The sequence below is a fragment of the Furipterus horrens genome, unplaced genomic scaffold, assembly GCF_987537825.1.
Source record: "Furipterus horrens unplaced genomic scaffold, mFurHor1.1.pri manual_scaffold_21, whole genome shotgun sequence".
Taxonomy (NCBI): Eukaryota; Metazoa; Chordata; class Mammalia; order Chiroptera; family Furipteridae; genus Furipterus; species Furipterus horrens.
This window is the reverse complement of record NW_028327191.1, coordinates 1824414-1840499: the sequence shown is the minus strand read 5'-3', so window position 1 is coordinate 1840499 and position 16086 is coordinate 1824414. Positions and strand designations below refer to the sequence as shown.

At 54.7% G+C, this 16086-nt stretch overlaps 2 protein-coding genes across 3 annotated transcripts in view; one reads left to right on the top strand and one right to left on the bottom strand.

The window, feature by feature from the left end:
* Nucleotides 1-1897: 1897 nt before the first annotated feature.
* CINP (cyclin dependent kinase 2 interacting protein) lies at nt 1898-12045 on the bottom strand. Its single transcript, XM_090265613.1, has 5 exons — nt 11965-12045; nt 8930-9098; nt 6929-7058; nt 3944-4073; nt 1898-2367 (listed from the first exon to the last, which is right to left on the bottom strand). The coding sequence occupies exons 1-5, from the start codon at nt 11969-11971 to the stop codon at nt 2165-2167; spliced, it is 639 nt and encodes a 212-aa protein (XP_090121739.1). The 5' UTR covers nt 11972-12045; the 3' UTR covers nt 1898-2164.
* Nucleotides 12046-12050: 5 nt separating this feature from the next.
* Nucleotides 12051-16086, top strand: part of TECPR2 (tectonin beta-propeller repeat containing 2) — a 63445-nt gene continuing 59409 nt past the window's right edge. For both annotated transcript variants that reach the window (XM_090265572.1, XM_090265571.1), the window contains exon 1: nt 12051-12223. The gene's annotated coding sequence lies outside the window, so the exon portion shown is untranslated. The remainder of the gene's footprint in view (nt 12224-16086) is intronic.

Genomic DNA, 16086 nt, shown 5'->3' with positions numbered 1-16086 from the left:
AGTGCTACCAGAGGGCCTTGAGGAGCAGTGCCAGCCCCAGCCTCAGCCCTCAGTGGCCCTCTGAACTGTGGCTGCCTTGCTCATGTTAGATGGTGCCCAGGGACTGACCCCCGAGACACGGGACATGCCCCCCCACCCCGCACTGCTGTCCATCTCACACGTGGTGTTGAGTACTTGCTTTGTGCTCTGAAATGTAGACCTCACTCACTGCTGAGCCTTGCTGCAAGGACGTTTTCTGGTGAACTCTTTCTGTCCCTGCCCATAGTGGCCTTGGGTGGTTCTCGTTTGCTTCGTTTTCTTTTTTTTTTGCGCTGTGGTTTTTGTATTTTATTTATTTATTTGCTTTCAGAGATGTGAGAGAGAGACATCTGCTGGTCGCCTCTCACATGCTCCCCAGCTGGGGGCCTGACCCGCAGCCCAGGCAGGTGCCCAGACCACTGAGCCACACCAGCCACAACTGCTGTTTGGTTTTTATTTTTAACAGTCATAAATCTATACAGTTTAAAGTGTAAACTTTCTAAGACATTTTTTAAAAAAGCAAGCAGCCCTCTTATTTATGACGTGTAAATGCTGTGCACACCTGAGCTGTGTGGCATGTTGTGATTACTTCCATGCTTTTGTATAAGCTTCTGTGCTTCCGAGAGTTTTATACATGTGAACATATATTTACAGATAAATGTTTTAGTTTTAATTAAAGGTACTTCTCATGAATTCATTCCCAGATCTTTCCCCAGTCCCGTTCTCTGTGTTTTGTTGGTACTTTTATATTCCTTCACTGTCTGCTGGGCAAGGTTTCTGGAGGCAGAGGAGAGAACCGTGACTGAGCCGCTGTGGGCAGAAGTCGGCCCTTGGCTCTCTCACAACTTCACTGTTTCTTTCAGAAAGAAACGGTTTTGCAGGCTATTTCTAAAAGTGTGCAATGACTTTGGAACTCAGTAAATTCAACAACCGATCTCTTCCGTGAATTGGATACCTCTTGTTTTGTGACAGATCTCTGGGTGAATACCACTGGATCACCTGTCCTCCACAGTATTGATCCTTTCCATTAATTCTCCTGGGCAACTTGGACAAGGTGTCAAGAAACGTGAAATGTCCTAGGAAGGCCCAGAAATCACAGAAATTGGTCAGTGTCCCCCTGCACAGCGTTTAATTCTCCGAGTGTCGCCCCAAACACAAACCTGCCGACGGACCCGCACCTCTGGGGCCCTGCCCACCTGCTCTGGCTCGTGGCCGCAGCCTGCTCCCGGGCGCACAGGGCAGCGCCCAGCGGGACAGCAGGCCTGCCCGGCGCCAGCCGTGTGGTTCCCAGCCTGCAAGACGTCCGATGGGCTATTTTTATACGGTTAGATTTTAGCAAATACTGCAAAGGCAGAAGCAAGAGAAATTCTAAAAATTGGAGCCTTTAAATGCTTTTGATTGGTCAACTTACACAGAGCGCCTGACTTTTATCTCAAAATAATCCCTGTCAGAGATGAAGCCTTTGATTTCTGGCATGTTTTCTTCCCTTCCCTGGGAAGCTCCTGTTCTGGGGTGCTAGAGCTTCCGTTTCATGAGTTTCCACCCCGTTCCCCATAGCACAGTTTCTTAGACTTGTGTTTCTGGGGAGCATGGCAGAATTGCTCCTCCTCCCCCATCTGGCTGCAAGTACTGTCAAATGATAGGATTTATGCTAGAAGAGCCGGTTGCAAACAGGCAATACTTTTGTAGGGAGTGTTTTTTTCCAGGATCCCATCTTTACCCAGTTAACTATGGTATTTTAAACATAGCTGTAATTACAAAACTAAGTCTCAAAAAGTCGAATACAAGTGTAAAATGTAAATACTAAACCAGGGACTTTCTACACAAATGTAATCCATGTAAATTACACCTGATTTACAAAACCAGGATCGCGCCACTGTTCTGTTGAGGAACTCATTTATTGCACGCCGAGGGCCTCAGGGGTGACAGGGTCACAGTGGGGACAGCTGTCGCTGAGCGGCGGACGCGTGCAGCAGGTAACAGGAGTGTCCGGAGAGGCCGCAGGGAGCCGGGGAACGGTCCCATCGGGGAGACCCTAGAAGGGGGCGGGGCTGTGCCAGAGCCCGGACACGGTGCTGGGGCACAGGCCGGGGTCCCTCCGTGGGGGCGGCGGGGCGTGGCTCTCGCGCGGAGCCGCAGCGGGCGGTCACAGCTGTCGGTGCCCCGTTTCGAGCAGCATGCTCTCCAGAAGCAGCCTGCTGTCGCTCTGCACGTAGGGCTGGTGCAGCCACAGGGACAGGTAGGTCAGCGAGAGGTCGCGGCCCGTGGCGTGCGCGAGCTCGCCGACGATGGTGCGCTTCAGGAGCAGCTCCTGCCCGTACATGGCCGCGAGCCGGCGGGCAGCCTCGTCTGCAACGTGCGGGTCTCCCTTCAGTGGCGGGACTGCGGACGCGCCCCGGCCTGGGCCCGGCCGCCGCTCCCACGAGCTCCGCGCTGCACGCGGCATGGGCAGCAGCGCCGGGGTTCGGGACCTGCGGCGGGGTCGTTGGCAGGGGACGCCGCGGGCAGCACCGCGAGAGAGACACGGTATGCGGGCCCTCTCTGTGCCGCGGCCTCGTGTAGCGCGGGGTTTTAAAAACATTAATTATTTGTGGATTTTTCGCTACATCGCGGGGTTTTGCGGTACTGTACACGTATGTTGTTAAAGTTACGTAGGTTTAAGAGCGTAGAATAAATGTAAGGTTTCTACTTCGCGGGGGGAGGGGGTCTGAAACGTAATACCTGTGACAAGTGAGGGAATATTATCGCGGGTGTCACGTTCTAGACCCCCCCCACCGCGATAGGTGAAAATCTGCGCAGTAGGAACCGTACATTTTAGTGTTTATATATATTTTAAGGCTTTACAAACCCTTCCCACACTCTTAAAAACCCTTCCCTCTCCCTTATTAACCTTTCCCACACTTCTATAAACACTACTTATGTCCTTAAACATATTCTGCACTCTTAAACCTACGTAACTTTAACAACACACGTGTACAGTATCGCAAAATCCCGCGATATAGCCAAAAATCCACGGTAAATATATTTTTAAAAACCCCGCGATACAGTGAGGCCGCGATAAGTGAGCCGTGATATAGAGGGACCGCTGTAGTAAATAACCTTCCTCCTCAACCACTAATCTGCAATGGTCGTAAGTAGTAGTCTGACTATATATATGTACATATATATGTATTTTTTAAGGATCCTACTTATTTATTTTTAGAGAGAGGGGGAGGGAGGGAGAAAGAGGGAGAGAAACATCCATGTGTGGTTGCCTCTCACGCGCCCCCAACTGGGAACCCGGCCCGCAGCCCAGGCCTGTGCCCTGACTGGGAATTGAACTGGCAACACTTTGGTTCGTAGGCCGGCGCTCAGTCCACTGACCCACACCAGCCAGGGCTCAAACTGATAATATTTCAATACACATCATGTTAGCTGATTTTACCCCTTTCTCCCTCATTTAAAAGTAAGATCTCAAATCCATATCAAATAGCTTAGCCCTTCTTTTACACTAATAAAGCTAAAAATAACATTGTCTTGTACAGCTTCTTAAAGTAACAAATTCCATTTTCTAAGTGGTCTTCCATGAGGTTCACTGAAGTTTTTTTTTTTTTTTTTCCATTAAAACCAAAGGCAAAAAAAAAAAACTTTCTTCAAAAAATAAAATAATAAAGAGATTTCTGCCTTTGCAGAGGAGTTGGACTTCATTCTACCCATTGGTTTTAGGGGCCAATAAGGGCAAGTTGCTTCATGGGTCTCTAATAACGTTTTTCATATTCTTTGCTGATTAAAGCCAAGAATAAATGCTCTATTGAAGATGCCCATCTCCCTCCCTCCGCATGGATGCTCTCAAAGTTCAAAGCCTGCCGGCTTCCTAGCACACGGTCTCAGTGACACCAAAGGCTCTCCTGACCTGCCCTCGCAGACCAACGCCGAAAGCACTTACAGAAACGGAACGTGGGCCACGTGTGAAACAGGGGCGGCCGGCTGCCGCCCTCCCCGAGGTGGTAGTTTTCCAGTTCACAAATGCCCTTGGTAGTTGAAGACAGCTTCTCCATTTTCCCCTGAATTTTGGTCTAAAAAGAAAGAAATTTGGAATATAAGAAGAAGGTTTGAATTGTCCAGTCTCAGGTTCAATCACTGTAAGATTTCAAAGCTAGGAAATGCCTGTTGAGACCAAAAGTCCCGTAACTCCACGTACAGCAAATTTCCAGGCAGGCAGCTGCTATGATTTCATGAGCCTGGATTGCTTCAGTCACAAACCCGATTTCCATCTCGGGGGCAGGCAAAGCTTGCTGCGTCCCGCTTCACTGCGAGCTCCCAAGGGCACTCGTTTTTTAGCACTAAAGATTGGGAGGAATCACCCGCAAGGCAGGCTTCTGCCATTGCAGAAGGAAAGATGGGCGAGTCACTAAATGACCTCACTGCCGACGCCTCTGTTAGCTGCCTCTGAGTTCAGTGAGACCGCTCTGAGGCTCCGTTTCCTTGTTTCTTAAATGGCAGTAATGCATGGCAGCCCGCACACTTCACGCAGGAAGGAGCTGATGGGAACTCAACACGGAGGCGCCTCGGGGTCACCAGGCTCTGCACGAAGCCGGGCTCCCCCTGCAGGGCCGCTGCGCGGACACCAGCCATGCTGTCCAGCCAGGCCAGCGCCACGGGCCTGACACCGAGCTGCTGGCGCTGTGGAAGGAAACTTTCATTACGTAAAAAATGGGTGCTCGGCTGTAAAAGAGCAGGAAACCGTACCCTTTGCGACAGCGTGGATGCACCTGCAGAACGTTACGTACGTGAAATAACCAGTCAAAAGACGAACACCATATGGTCTCACTCATATGTGGAATTTAACGAACAAACCGAACTAACAAAACAGAATGGACACAGACTCAGGTTCAGAGAATAGACTGACAGCTGTCAGAGGGGAGGGCGGTTGGGGGGCTGGGTGACAAGGTGAGGACAGCAAGCCCCCCAAAAAAACCCTCACCAGAGGGAACGGGCGTGGGGGAGGTGGAAGAGAGTAAAGGGGGGTAAATGGTGATGCACGGAGACCTGACTTTGGCTGGTGAACATACAATACATAGATGAGGTATTACAGAACTGTATGCCTGAAACCTGTATAATTTTATTAACCAATGTCTCCCCAAGAAATTCAACAAATATATATAATATACACACATACATAGAACAAATGGTGAAGCCGTAAGAGTTCACTTTAAGTGGCACAGATCTCAAAGACCACATTTCCAACCCCTAAGTACAGTGAACTTTATGTACACGGGGAAATAAAGAGAAGATCTGGACTTCTGGCCAGGATGGAGGCCCAGACAGACACGCTGCATCTCCCTCCACAAACAAAGAAGGAACACAACTACCTCAGAACTAGAAACAACCAGAAATTCAAGCTGCATGGAAGTCCAACTAACAAAAATATAAAGAAGAAACACTCATCCGGACAGGTACAAGGGGTGGAGCCGGGGCAGAGAGGATGCGGTGTGGTGGGAGCAGTGGCAGTGGCAGGCTGGCGGAAAGTGCAGTCACAGGTTTTAAAAAGTTGAGAGGGACACCTGGGGAGGGCTCCCAGCACCAGACCACACCACGCAGCTCACGGTTCCAGCACTGGGAAAATAAAGCCTCATTGCTTCTGACTGTGCAAACCAGTGGGGGCTGGGGCAGAGGAAGAAACTGCCAGTCTCAGCAAGAGTCCACTCATTTATAGGGCCCCCATGGTCCTAGAACGTCCACAGACCCACCCACTCAGGGAATGACGGCCAGGGCAGCAGCTAGAGGGGCGCCAGTCCCATACGGAAGTGGGATAGATGCCTGGAAAAGGGGCGAGTGCTGGGCAAGCAGCATTGTTCCCTCTCAGACCCCTCCCCCATATACAGCAGCCACAACGTGGCAAAACAGGTCACCCTGTACTGACGAATCCCTAAGGCTCTGCCCCTTATAATGTAACAGGAGCGACAGCTCTGCCTAAGACACAGAGGCAAACAAACACAGGGGCCTGTAAGAATGAGGAGACAGAAAAGTATGGCCCAAAAGGGGGAACGGATCAAGGTTCCAGTGGGAGAACTGAGCGACAAGGAGATAGCCAACCTAACAGATGAGGAGACAGCCAACCTCACAGAAGCGGAGTTCAAAACACTGGTGATAATGATACAGACTTGACAGACATGCTTGAGCATGGCAAACGCATAAGGGAAGAAGTGAAGGCTGTGCTCAATGAAACAAAGGAAAACCCACACAAAACCGATGGTGAAAGGAAGGAAACGGGTTCAGATCAATGAATATAAAGATCTTACGTTCATAGGGGAGCTATAGTTATCCAAGCTCAAACACGTGCCCGGCAAAGGTGTGACGTGTGTTGTCCATGTTTGGTGGCCGGAATGGTGGGCACTGAAATTCAGTCATCAGTTCATTAAGCAACCATTTACCAGTGGGCCCACAGGCCAGCCAGCCCACAAGCTGAGAATGGGCTCTATGTTTTTAAGTGGTTGAAAAAAATCAAAAGAGGACTATCTTGTGACACGTGAACATTACATACAACTGGAACTTCAGGGCCCATAAAGAAGGCTTTGCTGGAACACAGCCACTCAGCCCGTCCCATCTCTGGCTGCGTCAGCGACACAGGAGAACTGCGTGGTGACAAGAGAGGCTGGGGGCTTGCAAAGCCTTAAAATATTTACTGTGGAGCCCGGCAAGGCGGTGAAAGTGCCCCAGACAACACATGGAACCAAAGGAAACAAGGGTCCAGGACAGCATCTGGGGACATGAAGACTTAGGGACCAGGCAGAGGAGGCTGAGGAGAGAAAAACTGATGTCTGAGCAGGAAAAACCACTCAGAGTCGAATGTGTCCCAGAGCCGGGAACCCCAAATGCGCCCCCGGGAGTCAGGGACCGTGGGCACAGGGGCTGGGTCCCTGCGTCTTACCAAACCTTCCAAGGTGGCCTGCAGCTCCTCGCACAGCACCTCGAGGTCCTGACTGTACTCTGGGGCCCGCTGCTCTGCACGGGTGTCGCCGTCCGGGCTGCCACTCTCTGGCTCCACCTCGCCCTCACTCCTGGGCAGAACAGAAGCATGGGGACAGAGACGCTCCGTGAGCTCGCCTTGGTGGTTGTGATAAACCAGAGAAAACGCAATATCCACGGAACGACGTCAGGCCTTCCGCGAAGGTGTCGTTTCTGTTCATTAAACGCGTTGACTCGTTTACAAATACAGTGAACACGTCCGCCAGTTACTCAGTTCTGCACTAGACTAAGTGCTGTCCGGCCCTGGGTGCAGGCTGCAGCGCTGGGCACGAGGATGACAAGCTAGGAATGCACTTTGTAAACTGAAAGCTGTGACCCGTGGGACAAGAGATTCTTCTAGTGGAGTCACAATCAACACTGAAGGGGAACGATTCTGTATTAAAACAGGATAGGAAATGTCGGAGTCTGTCATGGGACTGGCTGAGCAGGGACCACCAGGAAAAGGCAGCCAAGGTCCAAAGAGCACGATGCGCTTGAAGACCATGGCAGTGGGAGCCAGTGGACAGGCCAGGCATTCTGGCCAGTAGACCCATAAGCTGGAGGACATGTTTATATAATTATAACTTTGAGAAATTAATATACATGTAGATATGGTCTAACCTAGGGAGAGCATCAGACCCCACAAGTGAAGGGCTCAGGCCCCAAGAGTGACCCTCAGGGGTCCAGGCTGCTGCCGGTACGACTGACAGCCGGGCTGTAAATCGGAGCATCCCACGACCCTCTCCTTGAGTTTGATTAATTTGCTAGTGATTCACACACCTCAGGAAAACAGTCTGCCTATTAGATTACTGGTTTATGACAAAAGATATTAAAGAACATGACAGAGCAGCCAGATAAAGAGGTACAGGGAGCTTTGGTCCCTGTGGAGGCTGGGGACACCTTTCCAGCACATCGAGTGCTGTGCTTACCAACCTGGAAGCTCTCCAAACCCCGTCCTTTTGGGGTTCAGGGAGGCTTCATCACAGAGGCAGGAGGAGCTGAGCCGCTGGCTACCCGGGATTAATCAGCCTCCAGCCCCTCCCACCTCCCACAGGGGTGGGCCCGGAGTGGCGGTGCCGAGAGTGCCACCCCTCTAATGCTGGGCTGGCTCTCCCCGCAACCACCCCCCATCCTTGGGGATGTGCCACGTGTCACTTTATTAATATAAGCTCAGGCAGGGTTGTGAGAGGCCTATTGTGAAGGAGACACTCCTTTCAGCTCCACCTGTCGGGAGCTATTTCAGGACCTGGAAGTATCTGAGGGCCAAAGACTAAACACTGTAACAAAGGATTCTCCCATCGTTCTTATCATTTAGGAAATCATAAGGGATTTGGGAGCTGTGTGTCAGGAACAGGGAGGATGACCAAAGAGATACCTCTTCTTATAAATCACACTATCACAAAATAAAGTGCAATGTTATGAAGATAAAGTTCCATTTACCTCCCACCCAATCCTCATTCTCCTTAGAAGGGACCAGTGTCACGAACTGAGCCTGTGTCCTTCCAACCTATTTTTATAATTTTATATGTAGCTTCAGCTCCACTGGAGAGGACACTCCAGCGTCATCGCAAGATGTCGATTCAACAGGGGAGGAGACAGATACCGTGTCACTCCCGAGTCGGACTGCACAGCCATTCTCGGCGGTGCAGATGGACTCTTAAGAAGCTACACCATCGTCTCTCGAGATGGACGGCTGCCGACGACGGATAGTTAGATGTAACCATGAACCGTATATAGTGTAATGTATTTAAATGTACATATACACTTCATACTTGCATATATCATTTTACCAGTGACTTTTTTGCTTAATATAATTTAATTTACCCATGTCGATGGAGACCACCCTCCTCCCCATAAGTGTCCCACAAAACTTGGGCCCAATCATGAAGGGTAAGGAGCTTGGAGGGGCTGTAGCCACACTTACAGTAAACTGAGTTTCGTGTTGGCGATGTTATTTGCAATAGCAAAGCCTGCATCATTGAGGGCTTCCCACTTCAGGATCAAATTATGCCAGTCGGCAGCATTGTCCTTAATCTTTCTCGCGCTGACAGATAAGACAGGTTTTCTGGGTGTTGCACTTCCCAGAGTCTTTGCTGATAGGCAGGAAAAGAAACACAATTGTTATGAAATTCATGGCCATAGTTGGAGGGCAAATGTCCTCAGAACTCTCAAGAGGAAAATGATCTGAAACGCTACATCAAGTGGACAAGTAAGTCATGTGGACACTAAGAAAGTTCCCGGAACAGGAGAAAACAGAATGGATTGTACATTTTAAGACTCACCAGAGTTGGCTGGATCCCTTCCCAGCTTAATGGGTCCACGAAGTTTTACCTCAAGCACTGCTACCACTTCCAAACGTTGGAAATAAGGTTGAGTTGAGACTTTCTGCCAAAACCCTCGCAGGCCCCGAGCCTGAGTCCTCTCAGTCACCTTCCCGCGGGCACTTCAGTGCCTCCCTTCTGTTCAGAGCTTTCAGGTTCCCAAGACACTGACAGGGCCGGCCAAAGATGCAGAGGACCTCCGCGTGTAGGGCGCAGGGGGAAGCCCAAGGCCCTTCAGGACCTGACCTCCTTTCCATGCCAACACTCACCCAACCCCTGCCTGGAACCCCTTCATCTACAGCGGAAACTAACTACCAGCAGCTCCTGAAGAATGGAGTCACCTGCAGGCCTTTGCACATGCTGTTCTTTCTGCTCCAAGGCTCTTTCCTTTCTTGGGCTAGTGTTGCCCACGCTCCGAGATGCACCCAGATCCCAGCTCCCGTGGGAAGCAACCCCCAGGCCACCAAAAGCCCACTCAGGCTGTCCGGGCTCTTCCTGCCATCCTCAACCCTCTCTCCTTCCGTACTGAGTACCCTTCAAAGGCTTCTCGTCGCCCCCAGGATACAGTCCGAGTTCTGTGAGAGGCCCCTGAAGGAGTCCAGTACATACACAGCAGGCCAGTGGGGAGTCTAGACTCCAAACACCATACTGCCTGGATCAGAATCCCTGCGCTGCCCTTGCCAGCTGTGCAACCTTGGGCCAGGTCAGTAACCTCTCAGAGCCTCAGTGGCCCCGTCTGTGAAAGGGAATGAGCTATACTGAGTTCCAGAAGTCCACGTAAAGAACAGATACTGTGTGTAAAGCTGGGAGGGCCTGGCACGCGTCACGTAACACAGCACCTGTCGTCACAAGGACCTCTCCAATGTGTGGTGCGCCATCACCCCCAGGCAATCAGCGCAGTTCTGACACCATTCCCTGAAGGGCATCAGATGCCATGGGGTAAGGGCTCAGTCCTACAGTGTCCCCACCACTCCCCCTTCCACTTCAGATGCCAAGCGCAAGTCCCGGTTGTTGCCTGTGCTTCTGACCTACCAGCTATAGATGGGGGGTCCCAAAGACCCCTCTCCCTTGGGTTTGAGTCATTTGCTAGAGAGGCTCTCAGAACTCAGGAAAACACTTCACTTGAGAGGTTACTGGCTCATTGTTAAAGGACTGGCCCAGGAACAGGCAGATGGGAGACGCACAGGCAAGGCACGCGGGAAGGGCGCTCTCCGAGTTCTCTGATCACGCCACTCTCAGGACTTTCCGCCTGTTCACCAACCTGGAAGCTCTCCAAACCCTTGTCCTTTTGCTTTTCAGTTTTTCCGGCGCCTTCGTTACATCGGCATGATTGATCAGGCAATTGGCCATTGATTCAACCTCCAGCACCTCTCCCTTTCCTGAGGGGGGTTGGGCGGTGGGACTGAAAGTCCCAACCCTCACATCACAAGGTTAGTTCCCTGTCCACCAGTCCCCCAGTCGCAGGGGACCTAGGGTCATTCATTCCAAATTCACCTTATTAAGATAACAAGAGACCTTGACCGTGCTCACCACTCAGGGAATCCCTGAGAAGGTGTCATTTAGGCTCAGACCTGAATGAGAAGTCAACAGTATAGGCCCTTATGTGAGAGTAAGCTTGGTGCCTTTGAAATAAGAAATGACCAGTGTGGCTGGACTGAAATAGAAAGAGAGGGGGCAGAAGGTGGAAGACAGGCAACCAGAACCTTATATACCAAGATAAGAAGCTTGGATTTATTCCACGTCAGTGGAAAGGGAGCAACAAGCTTTGCGTGGGAAACCGACCTGATCTGATTTAGGTTCGTAAAGTCACCGCCCCAAAGTTTTCCTGGCTCCCCAGGTGGTCAGGCCTCCCTGCACTTCCGCTATCGGGACACTCACGAGTGCAGTGTGCTCAGCTATTTCATGTCTATATTCCCCGTGAGCGTACAAACTCCAGCAGAGCAGTGATGAGGCGTGTCTTGTTCCGTCGCAACCTCAGCACATAGTAGGTGTTGACTAAACTGTGTTCACTAGAGGAACAGCTTGTGCCCCCTGTCCTATATAATCTTCCAAGGGGCGCTCTCCCCCAGCAGGGGCTCCCTAAGGGCCAGGATCACATCTGATGCACCATCTGTCCCAGCCCCGGCACCTACTTAGGAACCAAAACCATTTCTGACTCCGACAGTCACAGGCCAGTAGGAAAGACGGCCCAGTGACAGCGGGAGGAGAGAGCAGCGTGAGGCCGAGGACGGCGCACGGCCCCGGCCCTCGATCCCCCAGCCTCGCTCCCTGGTACGGCCGTGAGGCTCGAAGGGGCTGCCCCGCGTCAAGCACTCAGAACACTGCCCGGCACCCAGTGGGCGCAGAGCGGGGAGGGCGGGTCCGGGAGAGCGCTCCGCTAACGCTCCTCGACGACGACGACGACCTCGGCGTCAGGACCCGCGGACGCTGCCCTGCGTGCCGCCTCTCGTTCTGCACAGCGACAGACCGAGGCTCGGACGAGCCGGCCGGCTCCCGGGCCGACTGCGGGGCCCGCGCGGGGCCGGCGGGCGGGGCTGCGGCAGCGCCCGGACCCTGCCTCACCGCGAGGCCCACGCCTCCCGCCCAGCCCGCGGCACCCCCCGCTCCCCGCCCCGGGAAACCGGCCCGGCTCACCCACCTGCCATGCGGGCCCCTGATATCCCCGGAAGGAGACGCGAGGCCCCGCCCACGCGCGCGGAAGCACGTCACTTCCGGCGCGCCCCGCCCGCCGTCACTTGTGGCTCAGCCGCTGGAGCCCCGGGAGGAACCGGCCGTCGCTCGGCGGGGCGGGCCCGGAGGCCCAGGGGACGGGCTCGCGGCAGCGCCCGCAGCCCGGAGTCCATCCCGCCTCCTCCGGCCCGGCGGGCCCGGCGAGTCCCGAGGGGCTGTCGCGGGAGGTGAGTGCGGCGACGCGACTGGCGTCGGCCTCCCCGCCACCACCCCGCGCCCCAGCGCCTCGGCGTTGTCCTGCCCGGTCGCCCCCTCTCCCGCCCGCGTCTCGCCCGTGCGGGGTGGCCGAGGCTGCGTGTCCGGCCCCGAAGCGCCCGCCGAGCGCAGCAGCTGTCGCCCTCCCTGCCTGCCTGCGCTGGTCCGCGCCCCTGAGCTCGGCCCCGGCCCCCGGCTCCTCCCCCGCCGCGCCCCCCGCCGCCCGGGCTCCGAGCGCGCTCGTGCCTTCGTGCGCGCACCGGGCCGTGGCACGTACCCGGGGGGTGCTCAGGCCCGGGAGGCGGAACAGGCCGTGCGGGCTAACGAATGGGGCTCAGGGCTGGGCCGCGGGCCGGCAAGCGCTGTCCCCGCCCTGGGCTTCAGGTTCCGAGTCAAGAGAGCCGGGGGCGACGCTCGTCTCTGCCTCCGTCTCCGCGGGAGGCTAAGTGGGTCAGCGCGCGTGGACTGCCGGCCAGTTCTGCCGTTACACGCAGGACGGCTCGCCTTCCGTGCCTCTGGCGGCCCCTTGCTCTTCCCACTGTCGCGGGGGTCCCGCCGTTGGTCCCGTTCCGCACGCCGGAGTGCCAGCCCGGGTACCCACTTGCCTGATCTGCTGGGGTGATCGGCTGCACTTGGGGTTCACGTCTTCCGCGTAGGCACGGTCGTCTCAACTTTAAGGAACGGGGTCCTTCCCTGGCTGGTGTGGCTCAGTTGACTGAGCGCTGACCTGTGACCCTGAAGATCTCTGGTTCGATTCCCAGTCGGGGCACAGGCCTGGGTTGGAGGCCCGGTCCCCAGTTGGGGGCGCACAGGAGGCAGCCACACAGTGATGTTTCTCTCATACCTTGATGTTTGTCACCATCTCTTTCTCCCTACTTTCTCCTCTCTAAAAATAAATAAAATCTTTTTAAAAAAAACGAAAGAAAGAAAGGCGCTCTGGGAGCTCCTCACCCCCAGATCCCAGCTCGTAGCCCCTGGTCTGCAGACTCCTGGGCCCCTCCTGCTAGTATACCTCCAGCTGCAACGCCCCTTGATAAGCCCCTGACCTTGCTGGGTTTGTAACTCGACTTGCATCCCATGTTCGTTTACTCAGCATGTAGTTTTGGGGTGCACTGTATCCCAGCCACTGTCCTGGGCTCTGGGGGTGCTGCGGTGGACCAGCGGGACCTGGTCCCTGGCCTCAGGAGCTTCCCCCAGCAGAACTGCAGGGCCAGGCACGGGGTCTCCTTAAGTCCTCTGCGGGGGGCGGGGGGCGGGCAGGCCCCACGTGGAGCCTCTTCTGCGGGAGTGACTGGGAAGCAGCTTCCGTTGAGTGTAGGTTGTTGCGCAAACACACTGTCTCGGTAGGAAATTGACCCCTACCAGACAGGCGGTCGTTTCTCAGGGAGGTTCCGTGGACTTGGAGAAGGTGTCTTTGCTCACCGGCCCCCGTGCAGCGGGACAGAGCAGCTGCTGGCCTGGGCGGGGACAGGGGACGCTGGGGCGGCAGTGAGGAGCGGGTCGGGCTTCCCACGCAGGGCCGTAGGTCCAGTGGGGCTTTGGAGCTGGCGCTTGGGCGGGCTGCTGACTGAGCTTCGCGGGAGACACGAGCTGTTGCCCGGTGCGCGTTCACCTGTGAGTGATGGGCACTTGGGCCGGGACAGGAGACCGGGAATTCTCGCGTCTGGGTGGCAGTGTCCGCGAGGTAGTAGGTCTTATATCTTGGGCTGTCAGACTTAGAGAGAAAATAACGGAGCAAACGCGTGTCGAGCGTGGTTTGAAGCCCTGCAGAGCACACAGACCGAAGGAGCCGGGACAAGCGAGGGTGCGCGTGTGATGCCCCCGGAGCGCGCTGTGGACGCCGGGATGCTGCGGGTCACCAGCCTCTAGAGGCCACGAGTGCAGAGCCAGTCCTTACTCGGTGTGGGCGCAGGGAGGGTCCGGCGTACCCAGGGCCTGGGGCGGGAAGCTCGCTGCGCTGCAGTCGGGGACAAGCGGAAGCCGAGCGGCCTGGGAGGGAGCTAGATACAGAGTGCTGGCCGCCCAGCAGGCCTGGACCGGGAGGTGACAGCCTCGTCCTGAATACACAGGACTGCACCCGTCTCATCAAGTTCAGCCAGAAGATTTTCACACTTAAAAATGTCACAGACGTTGTAGCCAGACTTAAAAAATAGACGGGACAGCGGAGTACTAATCATGGCTTCCTGGGGATTTTGGAGGGACTGCTCACACCACTCACGCTGCCAGCCTGTTCTGGCGACTCAGGGCCCCTGTTTGGCCCAGGGAACGAGTTAGACCAGAACTGACTGGTCCTACCTCCCCTTGGGGACACTGCCCCCCGCGGTGTGGTCAGGGTGCTGTCAGCCAGCACAGAGGCCAGTGCCGCCTTCCGGTGTCCGGGATTGATGGTATGCGTGAGGGCTGCGGCATCCCGACCAGAGCGGGGATGGCATGCGTGGGGTTTGTATTTTAATGGGGTATTTGTGGCGAAGGGAGCATGATTGACTCTGAAGGTTGGATTGATTGTTGAAACAGGAAGTTTCCGCATCTGTGGAATGGACGTAACGGTGGCACCTACCTCGCAGGGGTTTTGTGAGGATTTCTTGGTACTGCGCTGAGGGCAGCTTCTGTTAACTGAGAGCCAGAGCTGTTGCCGCTCTGTTATTGCTGTTATCTTGGTTCTAGCGTCCCGTGTCCTTGAACGATCTGCACACTTTCCCAAGTGTCTGCCTGGGCCCTTCTCACTGGAGTTTGCTCTTTTGATGTCTGGGTCACGTGGGTCTCGCCCACCGTTCTGGAATATGTGCACAAACCAAGGCATGGTCCTGCTTTTAAAAGATTTTTTAAATTTAGTTTCAGAGAGAGGGGAAGAGGGAGAGAAAAACATCAATTGACTGCCTCTCACACGCCCACAACTGGGGACCTGGCCCACAGCCCAGGCCTGTGCCCTGACTGGGAATCGAACCAGCGACCCCTTGGTTTGCAGGCCGGTGCTCAGTCCACTGAGCCACACCAGGACAGCTTGGTTTTGTTCTTAAAAAGTTATAAACTTATGCTGTGCTGCTGTGTGGCCAGGACCAGCACTCTCCATCCTGATTTCTGTCGCACTAGGCACCTAAAACTGGGTGACCTTGGGCAGATTTCGGAACCTCCCACAGCTTCACCTTCTGCTAAAAGGGTGGTCAGTGTTCTTAGCCATCACCGAGGGAGGGGACTGTTATTATTACTCGGAGGAAAGGCCTCTGAAGTTAGCCTGCCTGCCTCCTTGTATTGGCTGTTGTGACTCCCAAGCAACAGAGGAATCCGAAAATGCTCAGCAACTGGGAATGCCGCGCAGATCTGGGGGCTGTCATTTCAGCACTGAGTTGGGACCGTACTGGAGAGAAGAGTGTATTCTGCTGCTCTCCCTTCTGGCCAGTCATTCCTTCCTTGCGAGTTTTCCTTCCTAACACGTTCACTTAGGCAGTTGGTACTTACTGAGCACCTCTGATGTGCCTGACCCTCTGTAGGTGCCTAGGGAGGGGGGCAGGTGGGGGGAGGGGGCAGGCAGGCTCTGCTCCTGGGGGGCTCACAGACCAGGGGTGCGGGAGGGGGCCAGGCAGAGCGGCAAAGAAAGCGGGTGTGTGGAGGGAGTGAGGCTGGGGAGGGGACGTGATGGGGGGTGCTCAGCGGGGACATTAGGGTAAAGCCTTGTGGGGAGGGGACACCCGGCAGGGACTGCATATTGAGAAGAAGCAGAAGCTGAGGGAAGCGGGGAGAAGGAGCCCTCCAGGGAGGAGGGGCAGCCAGTGCCAGGTCTCCTGGGGAGTTTCACTGGAAGGGGCTCGGAGCAGGCAGTCAGCCCTATGGAGACAGG

Bases quoted from the DNA above. Each gene is read 5' to 3' on its own strand.
- CINP (XM_090265613.1), bottom strand. The intron at 7,059-8,929 runs GTAAGTGTGGCT...TGTTCTGCCCAG, and splicing joins AACACGAAACTCAGTTTACT to GAGTGAGGGCGAGGTGGAGC. The intron at 4,074-6,928 runs GTAAGACGCAGG...CTTTCTTTTTAG, and splicing joins AGGCCACCTTGGAAGGTTTG to ACCAAAATTCAGGGGAAAAT.